The sequence below is a fragment of the Balaenoptera borealis genome, assembly GCF_965194805.1.
Source record: "Balaenoptera borealis genome assembly, chromosome: 1".
Lineage (NCBI taxonomy): Eukaryota > Metazoa > Chordata > Mammalia > Artiodactyla > Balaenopteridae > Balaenoptera > Balaenoptera borealis.
The window spans coordinates 27,019,308-27,045,996 of record NC_138860.1 but is presented as its reverse complement, the minus strand read 5'-3'; the positions used below and the strand labels follow the sequence as shown (position 1 = coordinate 27,045,996).

General features: G+C 44.3%; 1 protein-coding gene across 2 annotated transcripts in view; it reads left to right on the top strand.

Moving 5' to 3' along the window:
- The window catches only part of KIF26B (kinesin family member 26B), a 496,534-nt gene that overhangs the window by 181,050 nt on the left and 288,795 nt on the right, over nucleotides 1–26,689 (top strand). For both annotated transcript variants that reach the window (XM_082339855.1, XM_082339856.1), the window contains one exon: nucleotides 8,116–8,652. In XM_082339855.1, the coding sequence (XP_082195981.1) occupies nucleotides 8,116–8,652 (537 nt within the window). The remainder of the gene's footprint in view (nucleotides 1–8,115; nucleotides 8,653–26,689) is intronic.

Here is a 26,689-nt window from a genome sequence, read left to right as displayed (position 1 = left end):
CATCCCCGCACCTCTGAATTCCAGAAGTGCTCGCTAAATCCTCCTGGATATAAGTAAGCCCCAGGTCATTGTTGCATCATCATCACCACCATCTGAAGTACCGAACTGCTATAAACATGGTACTGCTTTGGATACTGAGAAGTGAAGCACTGATAATAATCACCACCATTACTGAGCATTCCCAAGGGCCAGGACTGTGCTAAACGTGTTGCACGTATAATCCTTACATTACTCAATAAAATAGGGACTCTTATCAATTCCCATTTTTACATGTAAGGAGACTGAAGCTTGGATAGGTCACACAGCTACTAAGTGATGGAGCCCTGTCTTGAACCGTCCATACTCGCTACCAAACATTTTCAAAAGAATCGAGACATTGTCTGTGCCATCCAGTGGGAAAAGATGAGAGGCATAGACATAAAACATTTCTCTGGTCATTATGAGAAATACCTCACCTATTCTTTTGAGTAATTCATGAACGTTTCTTAATCACATTAAGTTCCAATGAAAAACCTCTCTTTTCTTTTGAAGCAGATAAGTCTTATCATCTGCAACACTTTTTCACACATTGCAGCAAGCAGCCCTATTAATTGCATCCCGCCTGCATCTGGCGCTCCCAGCAGCCTCCTGTGCTGAAGAGAATCATTCAAACTGAAGTGCACATGCGTCTCTAATGGGCCCGCATCTCTCTGCTTGTAACCCAGGGCAGGATTGCTTAGGTGGTACACAGTCACTACGGTCCAGGTTAATTTGGTTTCTCGTGTAGAACAACTTTGGTCTGACATTTAACATTTCTTCCTTTGACATTTTTTTTTGGCCTCTCTCTGAGCTCATTATCCAGCATCTTTTACATTCATTCTTTTTTACACACTAGGATCAGTACTTGTGTCCAATAATGATGAAAAGCCTGGGGTTCGGATGAGGCCTGCAAGGCCAGAAGGAAGTTTCACGTTCATAGAGCCGGTCTGTGGGCCACCTGTGATTCCAGGGCCTGGCCCAGCTGCTGTCACTACGGTGCTGGTTGTTTGGGCTGTCTCAGGCCTCACGGGAGCAAACTCTAATTGTAACGCACCTGGTCACCTCTTTCATGCCCCTCTTTCTCCCTGTCACTAACTTTGGAGAATGAGCCCTGCTGTGTGAAACTGAGTGAAGCACTCAGGGATTTTGAGTTTGCACCGTGTGTCAGCGAGAATGGCAGCCCGTGAGGGTGGTCACTCTTCTCTGCAAAGTGTTGGGATGTCACTGCTTGTGACACAGTCTTAATTTGTTCCCCGGCTTCCCTCCCAGGTTGTCATATGCCTTGTTTGTGGGTCTGGGAACTCTGAACAACAGGAGTAAAGGATACTGACGTTTGTCAATTCCTGCTGGGTAGGTTCAGCATGATGCCTGGGTGAGTAGAGTCTCATGTGAGAGAGACTCTGGGTTCCCCAACCCTTTGCATCCCCCTTGATCTTGCACGTCCCATCAAGCACGTGTGGGCAGTGAGATGCAAGATCGGGGGCTGATGAGCACGGAGGAACCAAATCTTCCTGAGGAAGAAGTTACACCCACTGGTTGGCATTTTGGGGGTATCCTTAAATTTCAGATTTTAAGGTCTCCTTTCTGCCAGTGGCTAAGTGAAATTTGTTTTTTCTTCTTCTGAAATTACCAAGGTGAAACAAACCCAGTTCTTTTGAGAGACCTTTGAATCCAAATATTTGAATGTTTCACTGTGAATGAGAATATTTGTTTTCTTGGGTTGGATTCACCTGAGCTTTGCTACCTATTGTTTTGCAAACTTCCAATTTTGCAGTTTCCATTAAACACAGAGGATCATTCATATTGACACCTGGCTTTGGGGACAGAACTGCTGGGAAGAATGCTGAGATTCTTGAGAAAGAAAGGACACGGATAGGGAAGGGGGCAGGAGGTGGGGAAGGGGCGGGAGATGCAGACCCTCGTGTGGAAGGATTACAAGGCGTGTGAGGGTAAATTCCCTTGATCTTCTGGGAAACTGCCCGCGGTGGGGAACAAAACATTGCATTCTCAGAGTTCTAGCCATCATTCTGGGCCTCACGGGATAGCATTTATGGAAGAAGAAAGTTTAGGAACAAAGTGGAAAGAAACTGCCTTTGAAGAACAGCTTAAATCTTGTTAAGCTTGTCACTAGAGGCTTCTAGAATAATAAACCGGGAGCAAACATCAACAGGAATTTGCACAACACATGCTGGACGCTGACTCCAGCTGTTGCTTTCCTCACAGACCCAGAGGCTTTGCGGAAATGCACTCCAAGTACTCTTTGGGCTAAAATAATCTGGAAAAAAAATCCTGTCCTTGCAAGTGGCATGAGTGTTTATTGCCAAACAACCCATCCCTCAGAGGATGAAGTGGGACAGAAAACAGTGAGGACGCTAGTAAACAGCTTGGTTTGCCTGGGCGGTAGTTCTTGTTTTCTTGCTCGGGTTCCAGAGTCTCCACCCTCATTAGCGGCCATGCCTCGCGTGTTGAAAGCTGGCTGCTGGCTCTTGGAAAATAAGCGTGCTACCTACTTGCTGGGGGGTCTAACCCTGCTGGACCAGGTGTGTAGTATTTTTTTTTTTTTTTAAAGTAAGGTTTCTTTTATTTATGGCTGTGTTGGGTCTTCGTTTCTGTGCGAGGGCTTTCTCTAGTTGTGGCAAGCGGGGGCCACTCTTCATCGCGATGCGCGGGCCTCTCACTATCGCGGCCTCTCTTGTTGCGGAGCACAGGTTCCAGACACGCAGGCTCAGTAATTGTGGCTCACGGGCCCAGCTGCTCCGCGGCATGCGGGATCTTCCCAGACCAGGGCTTGAACCCGTGTCCCCTGCATTGGCAGGGAGACTCTCAACCACTGCGCCACCAGGGAAGCCCAGGTGTGTAGTATTAATCTGGAGTTTTCCTTTAGGTAAATTTCTCTTGGTTTCCTGCTGATGAGCTGGCCTGATGGTTAAAATTCTTTGCATATAAATATTGTTTTCTTGGGAACTTAGGAAAAAGAGTAATAATAGATTGTGCATTGAGGCAAGAGAATAGAGAATCTATTTTAATAGTTTAAGGAAGATTCAAATAAAAGGAGGATATCCAGATTATGGTTGACTCACATTAGGCTCTTTAGCCAGGCAGAACAAATACAACTGGAAAACTATATCAGCCCTAGAGTTGAAGGAGTTTATTTCATGACAATTTCATAAGAAGCGAGTAGCTCACTTAGACAAAATAAATGACAGATGGACCAAGACCAACTTCATTATTGACTGTTTTAGCTTTGGTTGAATTCTTTCCATTTATTTATCTCACAAATATTTGTTGGGCCCTTACTGTGAAGTAGACACTATTCTAGACTTGGGGGAATTAAAGATGAAAAGAATATTTCCTCTTAGGGAGTGACAGTCTAACAGGCAAATAGTTCTACAAATAAAAACTACAGACAAGAAAATAGCTCTTAGAATAGAGGTGCAGGAAAGCAGGATAATGACATGATCAGATTTGCATTTTAGTTAAATCCTTTTTTTTGTGGAGGGAGGGTTTTGAGGTCAAGGCTAGAATCAGGGAAACCATGCTGATGTGAGAAACGCTGAAAGCTTTCTCATGGCAGTGGGCATGGAGAAGAGGGACAATTCAAGAGCTTTTAGGAAGGACCATCAACCACACTTGGTGATTGGATTGGAGGAAAAGGGAGGAGACAAGGAAGGTTCTAGACTTCTAGCCTGGGTGCCTGAGTGGATAATAATACTGTTTACTTCGATAGTGACTATTGGAATAAGAATAGGATTAGGGGAAAATAAAATTAATTTTGAATTGTCAGTTTGAAGAGTATTTATCCGGATGATGCTTTCTAGGGGGCTGTAAGACTCAGAGTTCAGGAGAAGGGCCAGGCACGGATGGAGATGGAGAATTCCCAGTCACCGGGATACACATGGCTATGGAAGCCGTGGGTTCGCATGCCTTTGCCTGAGGAAGAGAGATTTAGTCATGATATCTTAGAGCGGTCTGCCAGAAGACATGTGAGTCAATCTTTGAGAGCCATTAGATTACGAGAGCCCTAGGGGACATGGCAGGACACCTGTTTCCTGAAATGCCCCTAGAAGAAGTGGAAGAGCACTAAAGGGATTGGAAAACCATTTTCTGGAGTTTTCTTTGTCCTTTTGTAGCAGTCACTAAGTGGGCAGATTTAGATGTCTGCACATTAACTTCATTTATCCCTAACCTTCCTTCTAAGAACCTTTATCAGTTTCCTGAGTGTTTTCTTGAATTCCTCTTCATGGTACATGTGGGATAATAACAATTTTGTATTATTTTTGAAAGATGAGAATCTTTTGGGCACAGAACACTTACATTGAAAGTTTAGGATGAAAATGTTGCCTAAGTGCTGTTAGCCCATTTTCAAAGGTGCTGAAATAAAAATTATGACTCCAAAAATAGAGGTTTAGCCGTTCATGGATTCCCGTTATTCCCATTTGACTATTTTCTGAAGTCACGAGATGAATCGGGACTAGACAATATGAATGTGTTTGAAGCCCATGCACTAGGTAGCATGCCAGACTGCATGCTTAACTCATTCCTTCTCTGAGTGCAGGATTCTTTTGGTGCCAGCTAAACCAGAGGGCACTCCCACAGTTCTTCTTGTGTCCATGTCAGGAAAGCTCAGTAAGTGTGAGCCGTCCATGATTCTGAAAACTTCTTTTCTCCCTGTTTATTACCACTCTCCCTTGAAGCAGTATTCCCTTTGTTCCAGCACTTACAGAAAGCTATGTCTGTTGACCATTCCTCTTCGAAGTTTTGAGTTGCACTGAAATATTTATAGTGTGTAGACCAGCACTTGAAAGGGATTTTAGTTTCCATAAGGTGTATCTTTTGACTTACTGAAGCCTTTTGATGATAAGAACTCACATAAAGTTTCAGATCAAGGGTGGCTTAATTTAGGGATCACCTCTTTGACATCCGTCAGCAATTGAAGACTCATTAAAGCATTCATCTCCTCCTTCCTCTGGATGAGACAACAGTGGGCTCTGGGCTCTGCCACTTGCTGGCTGTCGGGGGGCCATTCCTGGTGGTGGGCTCAGCTCCGGTGCTCAAGGTGATTTTGTAGACCCCTCGGGAACCGGGAGGGGAGCGCTGAGCTGCATGGGTCTGAGTGTGTGCCGATTGGTCCCAGACTAGAGGTGGCAGCAAGGGGGCGTGGCATTTGGCAGTCCAGGAGCCAAGTGGGTTCCCTGGAGGGTGAACTGAGAGAGAACAGGGACCCCTCTCGTGCATCCCAAGATCTTCAGCCTGCTGCGCGGCGTGGCACATTGGAGGCCAACATACATTGCTTGTGGCAAGTCGAGCAGCAAATAGCAGTAGGCTGAGTGAGGAAGGAACTGCTTCAAGGGAGAGCAGTGAAAACCAAGAAGAAGAGAGAAAAGGAGCCCCCAGCACCAGGCTGATTTTGTGGAGTGGATGTATCTTTTCTGCTCCAGCTGCGATGTCAGAGTCACATCTAGATTCTACAAGGATCTAAAATAAACTATGATGTGTGGATGGGACTGATCTTATTGCTGCCTTTTTTACTGTGATGCTTCCTCCAGGTGATTGGGTTAACCAAAATATTCTAAGTAAGCAATTAATTTGAGGTTTCTTGAGACCAAATAGTTTGGGACCTTAAAAGCATAAGCCATGGGTGGCAGATTGCTTTTGAATGCCAGTCTCTGATTTCTCACGCTGCCTCTAATTATGTAGTAGACCTGGGAATAAAAAAGTGACTTACAAAACAGCTACAGGATAAAATACCATGTGGTCATTAAAAAAAAAATCACATTTTCAAATGACATGTATTGACAAGGGAAAATTCTCATTATGTGAAAAAGCAAGAATCTATCTTTTTTTTTTTTTAATTTAAATTTTGTCACTAGATGCTCATAGATCCAATTCAGCTTTTTTTTTTTTTTTAAGAATTTCACTTTTTTATCTATTTATTTATTTTTTTGGCTGTGTTGGGTCTTCGCTTCTGTGCGAGGGCTTTCTCTAGTTGCGGCAAGCGGGGGCCACTCTTCATTGCGGTGCGCGGGCCTCTCACTATCGCGGCCTCTCTTGTTGTGGAGTGCAGGCTCAGTAGTTGTGGCTTATGGGCCTAGTTGCTCCATGGCATGTGGGATCCTCCCAGACCAGGGCTCGAACCCATGACCCCTGCATTGGCAGGCAGATTCTCAACCGCTGCGCCACCAGGGAAGCCCAAGAATCTATATCTTGACACATATGGGGGCCCAGATATTTCCTTTTGAATAAATGAACATTTCGTAGATGAATGTGGCAAAAGCCTTAAGCCTGGGCAAAATTATGAGTCCACTGATGAATATGGCTCTTTGGCTCTTGAAGGGGAAAATCATAGACTAGAGGTCAAGAAGTCTGGTTGTAGACCAAGCTTTTAACCCTTTTGGAGCTCAGTTTCCTTATCTGGAAACTGAGGTGATGGTCTGCTCTAGAATGGTCCCTAAGGGGCCCTTTTGGGTCCCACACATGCTGAGTTTTGATCAGGGACTCTGGACAAAGCAGCTCTCATTGAGGAGGGCGCCGCAAGCACGTCTCATGTGGTTTGCATCGCTTCGTCAGCCAGACCTGATCACCCTTGACCTCCTATTGTTTCCCATCATTTTCTATGACTGTCTTGAGTTTCCACCTCCTGAGCCACTCCTCGCTGCTGCTGTGTAAAGAGGCCTCTTGATTTATTAATCAATTAATCAGTGCATGCTGAAGAGTTGTTCAGGGTATTTAAACAGGGGAAACAAAATGCTGGAGCCCATAATCAAGATGGATCGTAATTAAGGGTGACCCTCTCACCGCTGATCTCCCTTCCCACCCACAGCTCATCAAACTCCAGTCAGCCCTGATGGGGTTTCCACCCCAAAAAAGCTCCAGCAAATTTCGGAAGGGAAGCTTTTCTTCCAATGTCCTAAGGAAAATAGGCCTTGAGATAAGCCTCATCAATTACCTGCAGCAATTGTGGAATCTCAAAAGTTCAACCAGGTCCCCAGAATAGCATAGTGGCTCCGTCCATATATGCAGACACTGTCCTCTCCTGTCTCCATTTCCCTACACAGAGTCATGGAGTTGGAAGGACCTTACAATAAAGACAGGCCACGGCCTTGCGTGACAGATGCGAGGTTCAGTGAGGCTACGTAAGTTGTCCAAGGTCACACAGCTAATTGGTAGCAGAACCAGAACTAGAAACCAAATATTTTGATACCCAGTTAACACACCTAGTGCTTATTTCTCTGTGCAGTCTTGCTTTCCTATAAAAATTAAAGCAAAGTAAATGAAAGAAATCATCCTCATTAAGTTCACTTTCTTTTAGATTTCTTTTAGATATGCGCTTCTGAACGAAAGAGTTTTTAATAGTTTTAGATGAAGTTTCTGGGGAAAAGTATCTTGGACTGTTTATCAAGGAGACATTTTTCTTTTGATGGATCAGGATATCAGACACATGGGTACAGGTATGGCCAGCCTGCCATGGGGCCAATGGTAAACAGAGTGAATCTGTAGGGGTTTGCTGGGCTGCTGGAGAGGCTAGATCTCTGGTCCAGAATCTGTTTAGTTTGGTTTTCTTCCAGTGGCACTTAGCACATGGTGTTAATGAAGCTAGGATTTTCTTAGAATAGAATCTCTGTTCTGGGTCACAAGTAGTACCTCCACCTGCTGCCAACTTTCCGTAGTTCACGGGGACCCACAACGCACTGGTCCAGAGTGACTGCACTCACTCCTGCCAGGCCCGGACAACCATTTGTGTCTACTTAATGACCACCTTGGGAGCGTCCAGGTATAGCTATAATTCTTTAGTGGACACAAGGGGAAGAATCTGGAATGTTCTTATTTGACTGGCCTGGTAAGGAGGATGCTTAGAAAGCTTTTTTTTTTTTTTAATTCCTTAAAGTCTCCACTATAAAAATCTTACATTTGTCAAATGTGTTTGTCAACTAGAGGCTCGTCTGCTAATCTGGCTGCTCATTTTTGCTGGATGTCAATCAAACAGTCAGACTCTTTGGATACATCTATAGGGCTTAACTCACAAACCAGGCATCTGAATTGCGCTTACCAGCCTTGATTGATAGGCTCTCCTTATTTTTTTGTTTGTGTGTTCTCCAGGACCCTGCTTTCTCGGCTGTGATTCACGACAAGCTCCAGGTCCCCAACACCATCCGGAAGGCATGGAATGACAGGGACAACCGCTGTGACATTTGCGCCACACACCTGAACCAGCTGAAGCAGGAGGCCATTCAGATGGTGCTGACCCTGGAACAGGCGGCTGGCAGTGAGCACTTCGATGGCTCACCCGGCTCGCCCCCAGCCCTCTCCAACATCCCCACTCCGGTGGGGTCCCGGCACGTGGGGGGGCTCCAGCAGCCCAGGGATTGGGCCTTTGTGCCCACCTCCTATGCCTCCTCCAACTACACAGCCTTCATCACCAATAAGCATAGCAGCAAACCCAACAGCCTCGGGGTCAGCAATGGGGCGGAGAAGAAGAGTGGGTCTCCAACCCACCAGGCCAAGGTCAGCCTCCAGATGGCCACCAGCCCCAGCAATGGGAACATCCTCAACTCAGTGGCCATCCAGGCTCACCAGTACCTGGACGGCACCTGGTCCCTGTCGAGAACCAACGGGGTCACCCTCTACCCCTACCAGGTAAGTAGCCTCCGAGCAAGAAAGGGCAGGGCTGGCTACAGTTAAAGCAGAGAAGTGGGCAACACTTCCTGTCTCTACTTTGTCCTCCTGGGAACTCCCCAACTCAGAGCCTAATGTTTCCATGTAGCCCTGCTGAACAATGCTAAATAGAGATAAAATATATGAGGAACCAGTGATCCAAGATAGCACTCTCTATCCATTGTCTCTACCCTCTGAAGGAGAGGTGGACTCCCTTCCTAATCTCTCCCAACTTGACAGACCTTAACCCTTTTCTATTTTCAACCCACCTTAAATAATGTGGGATTAGGTAACCAACCATGTGTTCCCCTTTTCTTATTTTCTCTTCTCAGTTATTTAAATTAGCATGTACTCTCAAGTTTCCCTATAGAAATAAGAGAGCAGGTCTTAAATCTGCCAAGGAATCTAAAATATTTGTCTTAATTTTGCTCGTGTGAGTTTTCTGTTGGAAGAGGGTTGGCTTTACCATATGTGTTCTCTGCGTCCCTTGAGTCACTCATGTGGGAAGCAGCAGAAAGTGTTGACTGTCGCTCTGGGGTGGAGAGGTGACCAAGGTCGTAGAGTGTATCAGCTGGGGTAGGTAATTGGGGTGGCAAGTGGTCTCAAGTTGTTTCTCGCTTGTGTCCCTGTTGTATGGGGTGTTTGGTGGGTGACCTTCCACTCTGATATCAGAACTCAGCCTCCTCCATCTAGCACGTCACCCTTTTCCGGAGGCCTCAGAGTCTTCCACCAGACCTTGTACAACCAGCCAGGAACTGGAGGAAGAGAGAGGGTGGAGGATCTCACAGGGACATGTGGGCACCCAGCCTGGAAGGGGCAAGAGTTCAGTCTCCTGGTCGCACCTTCTCTCAGGGGAGTCTGGGCAGGCCGATCTGTCCATATGCCCAGGAGAAAAAAGGAACACGTTGAGTGAACACATAGCATAGTTTTTGTTTCATGGGGCAAGGGTACTGGGAAACATAAATTGAGTTAAATGTGGCTGATAAAATTCCTGGTGAAATTTCTAGAGTGTGGAAGGGAATATAGATTGTTCCTCTTGATATCTTGAAAGAAAGTGGGGAGCATGGATCATTATCTTAAGAAGTTAGCGTTCTTGGGCTGCCAAACTTTTCATTGCTGGATGCTTTGTAGTTTATAAAATACAGAGCACACATCATTTTGTTTAACCCCCCAGTAGGCCCGTGAGGTCGGCAGGGCAGATGTTAGATCTTTCTTCTACCGATGGGGATCAGGATGCTTAGAGAAATGGAATAATTACCTGTGGCCACAGAGCTGGTGCCAGGCCAACACCAGCTCTCCCCTGCCCAGGAGAACGGCTTTCCCTGCCACGGCTGCTTCCAACTTTCTTAGCTTACTCCAGAGCAATCTCTGGTCAACATCTCTTCCAGATATGGTTTCTTTTCAGACGTGGTATATACCGAGGGAGAGGACTCCTCTTTTGACTTGTGGGCACCTGGCTGCCACTTCACCTTTGGACAGAATTTTCTGGGTTATAGATATAAATATAATGAGGAACCACTTGCACCCTGGGTGGGGCTTCATAGTCTAATGCTTGAACATAACCATCTAGGGCAGGAACAGAATAGCTTCTTTCCACTGTTGAATAATATGCTTTTTTTTTTGGTTTGTAGTTTAAAAATAGACAATTCTGAAAATTATAAAAAAAGAATACATGTCTGTTGTGAAATAAAATTTAAAAAGTATGAAACAGTTTAAGTAGGCCTTTAAAAATCAACATCACCCAGAAATAGACTACCTAACATTTGGGTGTACTTCCTCCCAGGATTTTCTACACATGCAGTTTCTAAAATTGTGATTATGTTCCATTCTCTGATCTGCTTTTCACTTAATATACTAGGTGCATTTTCCCATGCCATTATCTATTTTTCTAAAATATGATCTTTAATGGTAGCCTAATATTCCATTATATAAATACTACCCATTATATGAGTATGTCCTAATTTATATAACCAAGCATCAATTATTAGAGCTTAGGTTTTTGCTACTATAAATAAAATGCTCTGGTGCACATCCTTCTACCCAGGTCATATTTTCTACACATCCTGGGCTGTGCTAGCCACATACTCATGTTACACGGACAACTCACATTTCACCTTCCAGCGCCCCAGAGCACTTGTAACGTGTATCAGGTGCTAGTTAGAAGATTCAGCTGCTGCACAGCACTGATGAGTGAAGACAGAAGAACTTAGAACTGGTGCTTTCATATAAAATATTCAAAGTGTGGGGAAAGTTTGTGTAAGGGGGAGAGCTAAAGATGCAGCTTAAAAGGAAGATTAGGGAGTATTGGTACATTTTTAAAATTTGCGTAATAATTCTTTCTGCTCCTCCTTTTTTCCCCCTACCTCAGATGAAAAAGAATTTCCTGTGCAATAACAAACGTTTATTAAGCTCTACCAAGTGCCAGGCACTATGCTATGTGTTGGTGGGGGCTTCTGCCATGGTCTGGAAACCCAGGCTCCTGTCCTGTGGCCCTTAGGGTAGGAAGCAGGGGAAGGGTGCGTTGTTTTTTTTTAATAAATTTATTTATTTTATTTTTGGCTGCGTTGGGTCTTCGTGGCTGCGCGCGGGCTTTCTCTAGTTGCGGCGAACGGGGGCTACTCTTCGTTGCGGTGCGCGGGCTTCTCACTGCGGTGGCTTCTCTTGTTGCGGAACACGGGCTCTAGGCGCGAGGGCTTCGGTAGTTGTGGCGCGTGTGCTCAGTAGTTGTGGCTTGTGGGCTCTAGAGAGCAGGCTCGGTAGTTGTGGCACACAGACTTAGTTGCTCTGCGGCAGGTGGGATCTTCCTGGGCCAGGGCTCAAACCCGTGTCCTCTGCATTGGCAGGCAGATTCTTAACCACTGCGCCACCAGGGAAGTCCCGGAAGGGGGCATTATAAGCCAGGGAGGTGAGTGCAAGACAGATGCCCCGTCTGCTCTGAGAGCCTGCAGAAGGGCTCCCAGTCCAGCCCATGGGGCAAGGTGGGTTGATGTGGCCAAAGCCAGATACAAAGGTGATTCCCGTAAGCTACCAACTTGAGATCGCCCTGGGTAAATTGGATTGCTTCTTTCCAACTCAGAACAGGCTAATTCCTGCATTTCCCCTGAGCAGTAGTTAAAGGGATCAGAGGAAATCTCTCTGGGATCAAGAGATTTGGTGCCTGGCTGTGAACCAGTGTCCCCGTGTCATGACTATGTCTTCCTGATGCCCTAGAGGGGGGGCTCTGGGTCTGGCTAGACTGAATGGCTCCTGTTATGGACGTCTCCCGGCAGTAAATATTCTGCAGTTCACAGTCTGGCCAGCTCGGCAGAGATGGTTGACTGCTCTGAAAGCTGACCTCACTTTTCCTGCTCACCCTTACTCCCATATCCCTCCCCACAGAGCAGATGGCCCTCTGGCTGAGTGCCAGAGCTGTTCCCTGGGCAGAGAAGCATCTAGACTTTGTTGCTGCCGCTGGTGCTTCTCCACAGCCACAGACCCGGAGCCTGTAGAAGCAAGGGAGAAGAGGACGCTGCCCTTCTGCCACTTAAGTGCAGGGAGGATGACAAAAATGAGGGCAGGCTTTGCGAGAGTGAGCAGGGTAAAACCTCTGTATGGGTGATAGAAGGGTCTCCCTCAAATCCCTCAAGTCCCCTGTTTCCTACACCACTGTGTAGCAGTCTTCAAAGGCTGCAATAGGAAGATTTCTTGATTCTCTTTTGCTGTATCCTTCACGTTTCTCAAATACCTCCAGAAAGAGAGGGAACCTATAAGCATCACAGATAAATATGAACCTATCCAGAGAGGTAAGAAAAATAGTAAGTTAGGAGACATTGAGATTATATCAAAAATGGCAAACAAACCACAAAGATAATTTTTCATAGCAAGCTGATTTCACAGAAGTTGTTAAGATGGACTGTTTCAAAGAAAGACTTTCTTTTATTAACTTGCAGACATTTAACACCATCAATACATATATATGGAAAGCAGAGAATGCTCTAGAACTTTCATTTGATCACATGAGTTTTGACTTTGAAAAGACATGTCTGGATTATTTCCTTGTAGTTCACAACAGATTAATTACCTCTTTTGAATGACAACTGCTTTTGCCTGATTTACATTTATTACAGTAAGTACGTGCAGGAAAGATTTTACATAATGCTCATAATCACAGAACGCTGGTGATTACTATAGGATGGTAATTGCCTTTTGCATCATGGTGGGAGATTTGGAGATGGTCCTGCCTAATTCAAGTCCATGGTTCCACCAACTGTTGAACCTCATTTTAGTAGCTTAACATTTTAGTCTATTTCCTTATGAGTGAAATCCCTACCTTGCAAGATAACATGGAGAACAATTAAGAAAAAAGTATGAATGTACTTTGTAAACTGTAACGCAGGGAAACCACTATCAGCTCTCTTTCAGCTCCCTCATTGCCAGAGGAGAAACCCAAGGTTGAGAGATTGGAGGTGTCTTTTGGGTAGAGCTTCCTGATTATGTTTGATGTCTTTTGCTCATTGAGAACATAGATTCATTTTATTCTCCTGTTTCTGACAGCAACTGACATATAAAAAAATGGCTGCTCATTAGGGAAAGCTCCAATCTCAAGGAAACACTAAAGCTGTTTCTCCTGACTGGCCCTAGATTTAGGAAAAAATTCCAGGCTATAAGACCTATCCAAACCTCAAGGTTTTTGGTGGAAACCACCAGTTAATTGGCTCCAAGCTAATCTTTAACCTGAAGTATCTTAATGATAGTCAATAAATCCTTGGAGGCAATGAAAGTAGTCCAGGTAGCTTTTTGATGTCCCCCTCAATACAGGGGCATTTGAAAGGGTAGAAGAACTTTATTTTATAGGACTTTGATAAATTGAACTTGTCAAGAAAATTCGAGAAGATGTTAGATTAATACATAAGTAATAAATCCGTAATGAAGCCTTAATGTGATGAAGTATTCAATGCGCATTTCTTGATTTGAGGGAAAATGAGTTTGATAAAAATTATCCTGCTTTCTCAGACAACAACCGCTGGAATCAATGTTAGAGATAATTCCAGGCTGAACTCTGGTTGAAGTCAGTGAGGGATTGTCTTAATTATATCTTTAGGAATTAATTGTGCCTAGTGAGCAAAGGCATTATTAGAGTTTGTATTGAATATTTGAAGATGTGGGCAAGAGACAGGCAATAGTAGCACCAACCTGGAAACAGCTCCAGGTTTGCTGAACCGAGCGGTACCTAAGCCTTGCTCTTCAGAGGTCAGAAGCCATGGGAGGACTTGGTGCTGACCCTTTTATGGAGGACTTCCAGGGGTCCTTGGAAGAGGAAGGTGGACTTTCGCTCACTAGTGCTCCAGTACTCAGAGGCTTTGACTGTGATGGATCTGTGGAACCTGGAAGCACGTGGGTAGTACAGCTGATGCCTGCAGGGTGAGGTACACATGTGCTCCTTCCTCACTGAGCCACTTTTCACGAAGGAACAGGGCAGGTGTTTGCAGTGTGTCAGGAGTGGAGGATTCCCATTCACGTTCTTTGCAGCCCTCCAGAGCTCAGCTGCCTGTTCCTGAAATATGCAAAGTGCCCTTCTTGGGCCAGCCCGAGTGCCAATTTGCTGCCCATTTGCTGCTGGTCTGTCCAGCCAGGCCAATAGCATAAGATGTCACAATCTTTTAACATCATGGGTTTTTGTTTTTTCCTGTTTATAGATGGCCAAATGAGTGTTATTTATCATCTTTATAAATTCCGACAAATGCTGAACACAAGAAAAGGAATCAGTTTGTATACTCAGTCATGGACAGAGCATTTCTCAAGAATATGGTGCTCAGGGTGAAATTCCAAAGAAGTCATAACCTCTTATAAATATGGGCAGGGCCATGGGCTGAAGGGAACACCCAAAATTCATCAGGAAATTACAAAAATGTTTTTTATCTGGTCATTTACTTGGGTGGTAGGCTGAATAAGGGCCTCTCAAAGATGTTCATGTCCTGATCCCTGGAACCTATGGATATGCTACCTTACAAAGTAGAAGAGGGTTTGCAGAAATGATAAAGTTAAGGATCTTCAGATGAGGAGATCATCCTGGATTATCTGTGTGGGTCCAATGTAATCATAAGGGTCCTCAAAAAAGGGAGACAGGAAGATCAGAGTCAGAAAGAGCAGATGTAAGGACAGAAGCAGAGGTCAGAAGAGAGAAGATATAACCTTGCTGCCTTTGAAGGGGGAGGAAGGGGCTGTAAGCCAAAGAGTGAAGGCGGCCTCTAAAAAACTGGAAAAATCAAGAATCAGATCCTCCCCTAGAGCCTCCAGAAAGAAGCAGCACTGCAAGCGCATTTTAGATGTCTGACCTCCTGAACTTTACAGAATAGAGAATAGATGTGTGCTGTTTACGATGCAAAACTTTCAGTAATTTGCTTCAGGAATAGGAATAGGAGACTAATAAGCATCTGGTAGCTGAAAAGCTTGGTAGGAGAAGCTAATGAGGTATGCAGACCAAGGAGCTGCTGTGGAAACCTGCAGGATGGCCAAGAACGTGGCCTCTTCATCGCACACAACAAACTACGTTACCCGGTGGATCAGACAGTACATTAGCAAGTCAGATTATTTCATTTGGGTGCCTCCACAGAATGAGAGGTTACTCATACTGCGCGGATGGTTTTCAATTGTCTCAGATTTCCCTATTGTTATAGCATCATAATAACAAGCATATCACAGGCACTCTCCATCGGGTAGCTAGTAATTACCGTTATGTAAGTATCTCATATGTTGAAACTGCAGAAAACATTCGAAGCCGGGGGTGGGAGCGTTGTGGAGAGACTTGGCTGGAATATCTGTAGAAGGAAGCTCATCTTCTCTGTAGGGTCTGCTGACCAGATTGTAGGGGTTTCATAGAACTGCCCCAGTATTCCTTCTTATGTCATCTGGTGTTTCGAGGGTTCACATGAATTTGAAAGCACCTTGAACATTGCAGAGCAGAAGGTAAGTGTTAGTTGCTCTCGTTTTTTAATTTGGTAGGCAGAAGACAGCCACTGGAGATTTCAGAGCAGGAGAATGGAAAGATTTCCTTGCTTGACAGCAGGAATTCTCAAACTTGGCTGCACACTAGAATTGCTTGGAAGCTTTAAAGAAGAATACCAGCGTCTAAAGCCATACTCCAGACCAATTAAATCAGAATATCTCGGGTGGGACCCAGGCTTTGTTTTAACTGCCATGGCAAAGAACCACAGCTTTAAAGAACAATTTATCTGGCAGTGGTGTAATAAGTGCAGGGAAGGGAACAATGAAGATGGATAGATAGATAGATAGATAGATAGATAGATAGATAAATAGATAGATAGAAAGATAGTATATCAGTTTCCTAGGGCTGCCATAATAAAATTACCACAAACTAAGTGGCTTAAAATAACAAAAATTTATTGTTTCATAGTTCTGGAGGCTAGAAGTCCACAACTGAGGTGTTGGGAGGGCCGTGGTCCTCTGAAGTCTCAATGGGAAAATTCTTCCTTGTCTTTTCCAGCAGGTGTTCTTTGGCTTGTGGCTATGTCACTCCAGTCTCTGCCTCTGTCTTCACAAGGTCTTCTCCTCCGTCCCTTCCCTCTTATTAAAAGGACACTGGTCATTGAATTTAGGACCCACTCTAAGGCAGTATGATCTCATCCCAATCTTTCACTAATTACATCTGCAGAGACCCTAATAAGGTCACATGCTGAGGCTCTGAGTGGACATGAATTGGGGGGGGCACTAGTCCCTCTCACTACATATAGATAGATGCCACGTAGATGCCAGACAGACGGATAGGTGAAAGGTGAAGGTACCGTTGCGGAGGTGAGCACACCCATGCTTCTTCCTTGCTGATCCACTTTTGAAAAACGAAGGAGGTGCAGATGTTCACAGTTGGTCAGCAGTGGACCATTCCCATTCTGTTCTGTGCAGGGAGAAAAATTAAGGGAAGGGGAAAAGATGCAAAGGGCAAAGCCAAGAAAGTGAGGGAAGAGTCGTATCCACACACACCCATATCCAGATGGAGAATACCTCAAGAGTCAGGTGAAATGAAAAAAAAAAAAAAAATCACACATGAGTTTTTTGTGTGTTTTTTTTGTGTGTGTAATAACCACCCCCTCTGCTGAACTTACATACTACCTTTAAAGTCAGCTGTGCTTTCACAACCATAGGTGTAAATGTAAACAGTACTTCCTGGAGCGCTCCCTGGGGTAGCTCAGCTTACGCTGAGGACCTAATTTGACTAGTGCTGGAAAGGTTCTGTTCCTTTTCTACTGACCAAGCTGATCGTTTGGGTTAAGTTGGTGGAATGGTCTGTGCTTTTGTTTTTCTCCTTCAGAGATATTTCTAGGCCCTAGAAAGAGGCTAGAAATAGTGAGTAAGGTGCTATGTGGCTTAAAAGTGTTTCTTATTCTCCCCTCGGTCCTTTGCATGTGTGGGAGCTGAGGGGTGTGGGAATGTGGTACTCTCTCTCAAGCAGAGGGGGGCTGACTCACTCCTCTCCTCCAGCTCTCCGAGGCCAGGCTGGGGTGGAGGGCAGAGCTGAGGATTGCTGCGCGAGGGAAGTGAAATCATGCCAGAGAGAAGATTCCCTGGATGTGACCCTTTTTCACAGTTATCTTTGTTTTAGGCAGCATCTCACCTCCTCTCCCATTTGGCCATCCTCCCCAGCCCTGGTTTCCTCAGGCAGAATACTCGCTTTCTCCGTAGAGTTGAGGAAAGGAACCAAGCTCACTGTCTGCAGTGAGCTACCCAAGGGGGTAACAACGGCTACTGCTTATTTTAAATGACAAAGTACACAGATTTTTTTTTTTAGGAACTCTGAGGCTGATACTTATCAATGAGTTTATCCAAGTCTCAAACAATGAGGGACTAGATGTTGGGTCACGCTAGATTTGCTGCTCATGCACCCGAAATAAAAGTCCAGCTTCCTTGCTTACTGTGTGACCTCGAGCAGGCATCTTACTGTTATGTGTCTCTATCTTCTCCTCTGCAAGGTGGTCCATTGCAGCGCTGTTATGGGCATTATATGAGATGATGTATGTGGAACACTTAGCATCGTGTCTGACACGTTGGTGACCCCTCCGTGAAGGGACTTGAAACTTGAGGGCATCTCCTCTTGGTCAACACAGATTCCGCAGACTCAAGACTGAATGGAATCAGGGCCCTCTTTTCCAATATAAGAACCAGTGGTGGATGAAAAAACAAGACCCAAACCACACAATGATATTAAACTCATGAAATAAATGTTATCCGGCAATGTCAGCCACCTCCACGTATTACCAGAAACCAACTTTCCGTACGTGCACCACATCTTACACGAGAAGGTCATATTCTAAACAGGATGATCTCATCCCACCATTAGTGAGTAAATTGATAAAATGTTGAAAGGCCCATGGACCCATTTTTCTCCATTTTTGAAGACCTTTTTAAAGGAGGAGGGGCGGCAGTATATAAACATGAATCACTTAAAATTCTACAGAGTAGTAGAGGGCAGCATTTAAATTAATTCAAAAGAGTAATATCTCATTATTTTGGAGTGAACTCCCATTGAAAGAGCACTTTGAAATAGTCCTCGGGTCTCTCATTCTTGCTTTCCTTAGTTTACACCTTTGGTAAATGTAATTGTAATACACTTGCATTCTTATTATTCACTTACATCTTTATTTATAAAATATGTTTTTCTTTTAAAATTATTTTAAAATTATTACATAATTTGGAATCTTCAATAAATTGGAAACTTCAAGTCTGCTCTTTGCCTACCCCACTGCAGGCACACACCTAATTAATTTTAAATTGAAATTTTACTGTGCTAACAGTCTTCAGCGTGACAAATTAGCATGCTTCTGTCTTATGGAGTATTTGTGAAGATTAGTTAATGAGTCATATATTTCTTATGCCTAAACCATTCCCAGGGAGTAATTTAGGTGTTTAGGAAGCATATTAGTCACCATTTTTAGGACTCTGGAGACCATTTAGTGCATTGCTGCTGCACCAGTGGCCTCAAAATGTTAACGTACCCCTTCGGAAGCTTATCTGAGTGCCTGGGAGGGACTGAGATTCTGGGGAGGAGAAAGGTACCAGGTGAAAAGCAAACATAGCAGCAGCCACGTCCATATTAAAGGCTGTGACCAGGAGTTTTCTAATTACTAATCGGAGCCAGTCTGGCAGTTTCCATCACCTTAGCAAGGCTGGTTTCCCTCAGCCCCTGTGGCTCAGGCTGTGAGGAGTAGTATCAGTGCGAAGATTGAATTAGCCTGTTCATGACGGGTTCCCTTTCTGTTAAAGCAAACGGACCCCAGAGACCCTAGTGGAAGCAAGATGAGAAGGCTGCCCTTGTGAATTACAGATGACAAACTGAGGCCCAGAAATGTCAAGTGACCCGCCCAAGGTCACGCAGCTAGAACACGCTGGAGCTGGGATTCAAAGAGTTTTCTTTGCTCTGGCCCCTCCCCCCCAGGGGAAGGGGCCAGCTCCCCAAATTGGTTCAACATTCCACATCCTGGGGAGAGCCACTCACTGCACACTCTGCTAACATTTCTTTGGGGCAATTCTGAGTCACTAGGAATTGCAAGTCCACATTCATGTTGTATTGCTCTACACAGTCGTGTAGAAATAAATGCCCTGTGTTACATATTCTCGCTGGGAGGTGGAGAGGCCGATGGGGACAAAGCTTGAGACAAAGATGGGCCAAAAACAAACAAAAAAGGCTGTGGAAGCAATGCTGCCATCTAGTGAGACATGTTTTAGCTCATCTGAGAGACAGACTGAACACGCCTAATACTGAGAATCTCATCATGAATTATATTAATTTCCTAAGATGAACAAGAGGCCACAGGGCCATTTCCTTGTCAACACTGTGGTCTTAATTGAACAGAATAGTATATGTTTAAACTCAATGTCCTAACACACATTCTTTAGAAAGGACCCCGTTGGCCAAGATCTCCGGTGAAGATGGAACTCGGTTTGGGGTAATGGACAGGGTGCCCAGGTCTGCATGGAGGTCTGGCTCACCTGCTCATTAGCTGAGTGACGTTTTGCCACATAAAATATCAATATCTCCTTTTATAGTGTCTCTCTCCTAAGATTGTTTTAAGGATTAGGTTCATTCATTCTAAATTTTTTTTTTTTTACTTCTAAGCACTGGATTTTAATGAAATTTTAGGCACACACAAAATGAGATCCCATACTGAGAAATTCTACAAAATCAGCCTGATCGACTCTTCATACAGCATGACTCTCTGCCTACCTGCAGCCTAACAGGACATTTAAAGGTGAGGTAGCCATACCTGGAACAATGCACATAAGCCTGAAGAAAATGGTGGAACTGGTGATCGGAAGACTGAGGCATCCCTGTATCTGAGCTCAGCTTCCAGCAGTCATGACGTGATGACCACCTTGAACACGGCTGTTTTGCAGGGCTCACTCGGTAGCTTCAAGATGCATTCAGAACCCACTTCAGCTAAGATTGTGTATCGGAGATTTTGCTGAAGACAACAGTTGTCTTGTTTTCCTCGAAGGACAGATTGCACTTTTTCAACTAAATAGCCTTTTTGGTAGAATGCTCCAGTGGCGTAGGTGCTTTGAGGGATTAATTGCTGCCGTCAGGTTGGGTGGACCACTCCCTCCAGACACTCTGTTCAAAATTCAGGGCTGAGTCACCGTTTCTGAAACTGGCCATTTAGAAGCAGCAGCCACGTTGCTGAGTCCCTTAGGAGGTAAGAGAGGGACAGAGAGCAGAGGAATGAGCATTCTTGTCCACAAGTAATGACTAGAAAAGATCGATGGGGGTAGCTGGTGCTTTGTGGAAAAAATGAGGAGCAGGGGACGCTGGCCTCTAACAAGGGTAGTTTCGAAGCTTTACTGTTCTAGAAAAAGGGCAGCAAATCCACTTGCTACGGAGGAGGGGACACTGATTGGTGGCTGAGAGTGTGGCTGGTTGGCTAAAAAGGGCAGGAAGTGTTTCAGCCATCGAAATGACCTTTGCTTTGGGGACCGTGGAGACGGTAGAGTGCAATGAACCACAAATCTTAATTCCATCCCCACTTCTGCCACTTACTTCATGACCCTGGGCAGTTTCTCCATTTACAGAGAGGAAAACTGGAGTCCCATTCTACTCTCGGCTGTGTCAGCCTGTGAACAGACAGCTGAGCTTTTAACATTTCACACTCCCCTAGCGGGGTGCTCATCCTTTTTCTGGTTTGGTTTCTCTCCAAAGTTATCAAGTTCACTGTCTCTCAACTTGCAATTCAATATGCACATATTGAGCCGTATGTGCATGTTATTGATTTAGTTTCATAGTAATAAGAATAATAATTACAGCTAACACTTACTGAGTGCACACCATATGCCAGGCACGGTGCTTGCTGCTTTGTGTGTTTTCACTCAGATAAGCTTCATAACAGTCCTCTGAAGTAAGGAGATGGAGATGCTCATTTTAAAGACGAGGAAACTGAGGTACAAATTAATGTGAACAGCCAACCCCTGCACAGAGGAATCCCACACTTCTGAACTCTGAAAAATTTAGTCAACAAATGTGTTATTCAGCATGCACTTAGTCATTTGTTGGAATTAAGAAGTTTGGTAGATAGCATTTCTACAAGTTAATAATAATATAAGTTTTATATTAATAGTAAACTTGATGAGGCAGTTCTGGTTTTATCTGACTTCAATATTAAGCAAGTCCTATCCTGACGATTGTCCTTATTTAGTTCCTAGTCTTCGGTCTTCATTCTCCTCACCTCGCCCAGTGTCCCTTCTCTCTTTTTCTTTCTTCCTTTTTTTATTTTAAATTACACAATCACCTCTTGAGACTTCTAAGACTTAATTACTTGGGTTGAAAATTATTCATACGTTTCCCCTCATTCTACCCTTATATTTTCATTTTAACACAGTTTATTTGTGTCTCTGAGAAAGGGTGGGCAAAGGAAATAAAAGGACTTGCAGTGAAAATCAGTCAATTCTATCACTTGTTAGCAATTTATAGAAAACATTTGGCAGAAAAGGCAATGGAAACTAAAATGGACTAATTAAAAAGGAAGTCACATATTTAAACATCACAAACCTTTCAACCTCTTCAAAGTAGTTGCTAACTTCTAATTATGCAATAGGCTCAGTGGAAAATGAACCAACATGGCATTTGGGGTTAATTGGTGTAAATATATTAATTACAGTAACTACTCATTAAATGTTTTATAAGGTATATATGTTCCTAGCATAATATCTATTGAATACACATACAATGAATACATATATATTGTAAACATGTAACACCTATTAGAACCAAGTATTTAAACTCTCTCGCATACTGTTACTTCATAGCACCCTGAATCTACACCCCTGCTTGTTATCATTAGGAAGGCACATCTGGGGACAGGATTACAAGAAGGTGGAAAGAAGAGCAGATATGTGAAGGCACAGTGATATCGTGAGAATGGTGTGTTGCGGGCTGGCGAAGAGGCAGAAGACCGAGGTGACACTGAAAATGGGCCCCATGTGGGCTCCATTCCTACGCACTACGTACAGGGCCCTGGTAGTTAGGCAATGAGAAGCCACATGTAGATACAACTCTTTGGGGGGTAGGGTAGCAATGCTACTGCTAACAGGGAGAGAGAGGGAGGTAGGCAGAGCACTGCTTTGGGAGGTGGTGAGGCCTGGAGAAAGACAGCAGCAGAGGGCTTGGGTGAGGGATGACTGATTCCACAGATGTTGCGGATAAAGCCCCAAGACCTTGAGGACGGTGGGACAAAGAAGAGGATAGTTGAGAAGGACGCCTGGGTTTCTGCGTTGGGTGCCACATGGTGGTGAGCTTTTAACTAGTTCAAGGAAGGCTGAAGGGGTGAGGCCGAGGGAAGACACAAGGAAAGAGTTCAGGTCTGAACACCTGGCCTCCAGGATATCTGTGGGACCCTGGTCCAGAGGCAGATGTGAATGAGAGTCGACAGGGTTAGAGGCAAGACTGCATTGTGTCTAGGAGGTGGGTACAGATGAGGCTAGGCGGTAAGAGAAGCGGGAGAAGCTATTTCTTCCAGAGCCCAGGTCTTCTGGCTTTGGTTCATTGTCTTCTCCACGGTACTATTCTGTCGTGTCAGTACCTAGACATGAAAAGCAGGGTCATTATGTTATAACCACACTGTGTTAAGTCATACATTTATTCATCCATTCAGCAAACATTTTTTGCGCCAGACACCATACTAGTTCCTGGGGATACAAAAAGCACAGTGCTTTAGACAGCTGAGGTAGGGCTTTGCCTGTTCTCAGTGTGTCTTGGTGTCGGAGGTCAGTGAGGGATGATGGGCTATTCTAATCGGCTGTCCTTTACCTGCACGTGTGTGTGTGTGTGTGTGTGTGTGTGTGTGTGTAGGGGGGCAGCCAGTAGTGTTCTTTTTTGTTTTATTTTTATAAATTTATTTATTTATTTTTGGCTGCGTTGGGTCTTGGTTGCTGTGTGTGGGCTTTCTCTAGTTGCAGCGAGTGGGGGCTACTCTTCGCTGCAGAGCCCGGGCTTCTCATTGCGGTGGCTTCTTTTGTTGTGGAGCACAGGCTCTAGGTGCGTGGGCTTCAGTAATTGTGGCACGCAGACTCAGTAGTTGTGGCCCAAGGGCTCTAGAGCGCAGGCTCAGTAGTTGTGGCACACGGGCTTAGTTGCTCCGCGGCATGTGGGATCTTCCTGGACCAGGGCTCGAACCCATGTCCCCTGCATTGGCAGGCGGATTCTTCACCACTCCACCACCAGGGAAGCCCAGTAGTGTTCTTAAAGTGGCACTGAGTGACTCCTGTGGCCTCGATGGTGGGCAGGCTCTATGACCCTAACTACTGGGCAGTGGGCTCAGGGGGCTCCTGACGTCCAGCTGGGCTGCAGCTATGGGGGAGAACTAGACCCTGACCACCCACAATGCAGAAGAATCTCGCCCTCCCCCTCCTACACCCTGATCTTGGTGTCCATAAACACTGCAAGGGTCACAGGGATCCCACTAACTGGCTTCACAACCTGTATTAGCATTGTTTCCTACTTTAAACAACCTCCTTTTTAATGCTATCCGTTGATAAGATAAGTGATGAGTAACTTCATCAGCTTAACCTATGACAAAAGTCACGAATCATTTTGTCACTCCCTGATCCTGGGAGGAGAAAGACAGTTCAATTGAAGAATAGATTCAAGTCAGTATTTCCTTTCATTCAGTGTTCTGAGACACTCACAATATGCCAGGTGTCAGGGAGTGGGAAGTAAAGATGAGTGAGGCTTAGAGCACAGCCCTCTGACGAAGGTCAGACTGGGGTCAGTGTCAGGGCAGAAGCACAGGCGCCATGCTGTGGGAAAACAGGGTGGGACCCAGATAGGAATTCCATCCGGGTATCTGGAAAAATGCATCTTAACATTGGTTATTTATATAGCTATGGATTAGGTGAACTGTTTATCTAACTGAGCAGTAATCCAGAAATAAATAGTAGATGTTGTATTATTAGAGGAAGTAGAGGTATATTACCCTGTCTAGCTCTTGATTCCACCTTTAGAAATATCTCTCTGCTGCCCTTGTCTGCATGTATTAGCAGCAGGCAGAGCTGCCCCGACACCTCCCCCAGAGTGTACCTGGGCGCTGCTGTGACCCTTTGCAGGCAGGGCAGAATGGGAAGGCACCAGAGATCAAGTCCAAGTCTCACTTTTCTCCCTCATCTGCTTCACCCAACCTCTGGTTATTCACCCAGGAAATGTTAAGAGTCCTGGGCTGCATTTACCAACTTTGGTCTAATATCTTATACTTTTGAGCCTCGAATAGGCCATTTTGAACCCTTGAGTTAAAAGGTCCTCTGGTTCCATGCCGCCCCCTTCAGACACTGAGCAGCAGATCAGTTACCGCTCTCCCTGGTGAGTCTTCCATGCTCATCTGTATGAGACTGAAGGTGTGACATGGAAACTATGGTGACTGAGATGTTCTGGCACATGAAGTTCACGTTTAGTATTTGGTGAGAATTAATCTTACAGGACAAAGGCCCATGATCTGAACATTTTAGTATTTTTATTGTAGGATTAATAAAAAAACCCACTTTCTGAGAAGATTTACATTATAACGTTCTGGATCAATAGTTTTTGAAGTAGAAAAGTAGATAAAGTAGCTCACACTGAAAATATTTTTCCTCGACAAATAAGACTAAAGTGACTATTAGAATAATGCACTTTTAATTACTGCAGAAAAAAACAGCTACTTTAAATGCCTAGTCACATAAATGTCACAATCCTGATTTGCCCAGATTTGCTCTTTTTTCTCTTACCTTGCACATGTGATGCTGTTAGCATTTATCACTGTGTTTGGAAACTGCCAAGATAATGACTGTGTTAATTAATCTGGTCCAGTGTATTTTCACCATAAACAGGAGCGTGACTGAGTCGTTCCTTCCACATCTCTCTCCCACCTCCCCTGGAGAAGAGTGAGTCTAAGTCATCATGGAAAGAAGGCGCTTGGGCTGTTCTTCCTGGGGACAGACTTACCAGCCCTCCTCACATATCCCTTTCTTCACTGTTATGAATCTAACCTTTCAATTCCATTCGTCCAAAATTGTATTTCTGTCAGGAATGCTGCTCTAAGTCTGTGTTTATTCTAGGAGGGAAGATAGCCAATCAATGGGTTGGTTCTGAACCTTGGACCTACCCACAGAAAAGCTACCGTGGGGTGTGAAGTGTGCGCCCGTCCCTATAAGTCTGTCTCTGTAAGGTGACTCTGGAACAGTGAGCATTGGGGAAGAGAGGCAATGACCCTCTTTGAGTGAGGCTTGCAGTCAGCAAGAAAGCTTAATCCAAGGGATGTCATTTCCTCTCAGATGGGGGAGGATTTCTGTTACATCTAGTGCTTAATAATTCAAGAGTTCACACTGTCCACTCTCAAAAAGGCTCATCTTCATGTATGCACATTTCACACGTGCACACAAGCACACAACTCTCCTGGCAGAACTGGAATAAGTTATAATTTATCTACCTCTACTACTAGAATTGGCTGACAAAGAGCTATAGCTTATATTACATCAACATTAAAAATGAAACATTTCAAGCTCATTGTACATAACCATGTTTATCCATTGAAGGGGTATTCTAATCCTTTGTGTATCTGAAGTAGTAAATTGTGTTTTGGAAGAATGCTTAAATTACTTACGATGTTTAAATTTTTTTAAAAATTGTCTTTTTATCAGTTTTAAAAATCTAAGTTATACATGCACATAAGTTAAAGAGTTAAGTCATTTGACAAGACTTGATATGAAGGACACCAGTCCACCACTGGGAATGCAGTGGGCATTTCCTGCTTCCTGCTTCCATTAATATCTATTTCCATATCATATCATTCCCGTGTTCCTACTAACTTGATATAGTTAGTTTTAGATTACCTATTACAGCAGCTCTCAACGTGTACTCTGTGGACCATTTGAGTTCCAAGATCCTTTCATTGGGTCCATGAGTTCAAAACTATTTTTATGTAATATTCAGACATCCTTTGTCTTTTTTTTTTTACTGTGTGGACATTTGCTCCGATGGTGTAAGACAACGATGGGTGATACTGCCGGCATCTGCATGAATCAAGGCAGGGGCGCCAAACTGTATTAGTCACTGTATTCTTCATCTTTTAATTACTGAAGAATTACAATTACACATTTGGAGGTTTTTTTTAAAGTACATTTCCACTTAAGAATGTCCTTGATGAAGAAATAAAAATGATTAATTTTATTAAACCTAGAAATGTGTGTTGAAATGTGAGGTACTTCAGTGATGTGCAATGGTTGTCTTGGGGGAAAAGCACTTATGCAGTTGTCTGAGTTGCAAGCTCCTGCCCTTTTTCCCCCTGTGGAATACATTTTTACTTGAAAGAATAACTGACAGACAAATCATAGTTATTCAGACTTAAGTATTTTGCAGACATTTTCTCAAAAATGAATGCAAGAGCTTGCTGTTTAGAGGAAAACAACTGATGGGGTAGGTTTACCAGTGAAAAAATTTGAGCTGTCAGTTGAAGGCTCAATTTTGGAAAACTTGATTTTGCCACCATGAGCCTGAAAGCTTCCCAACATT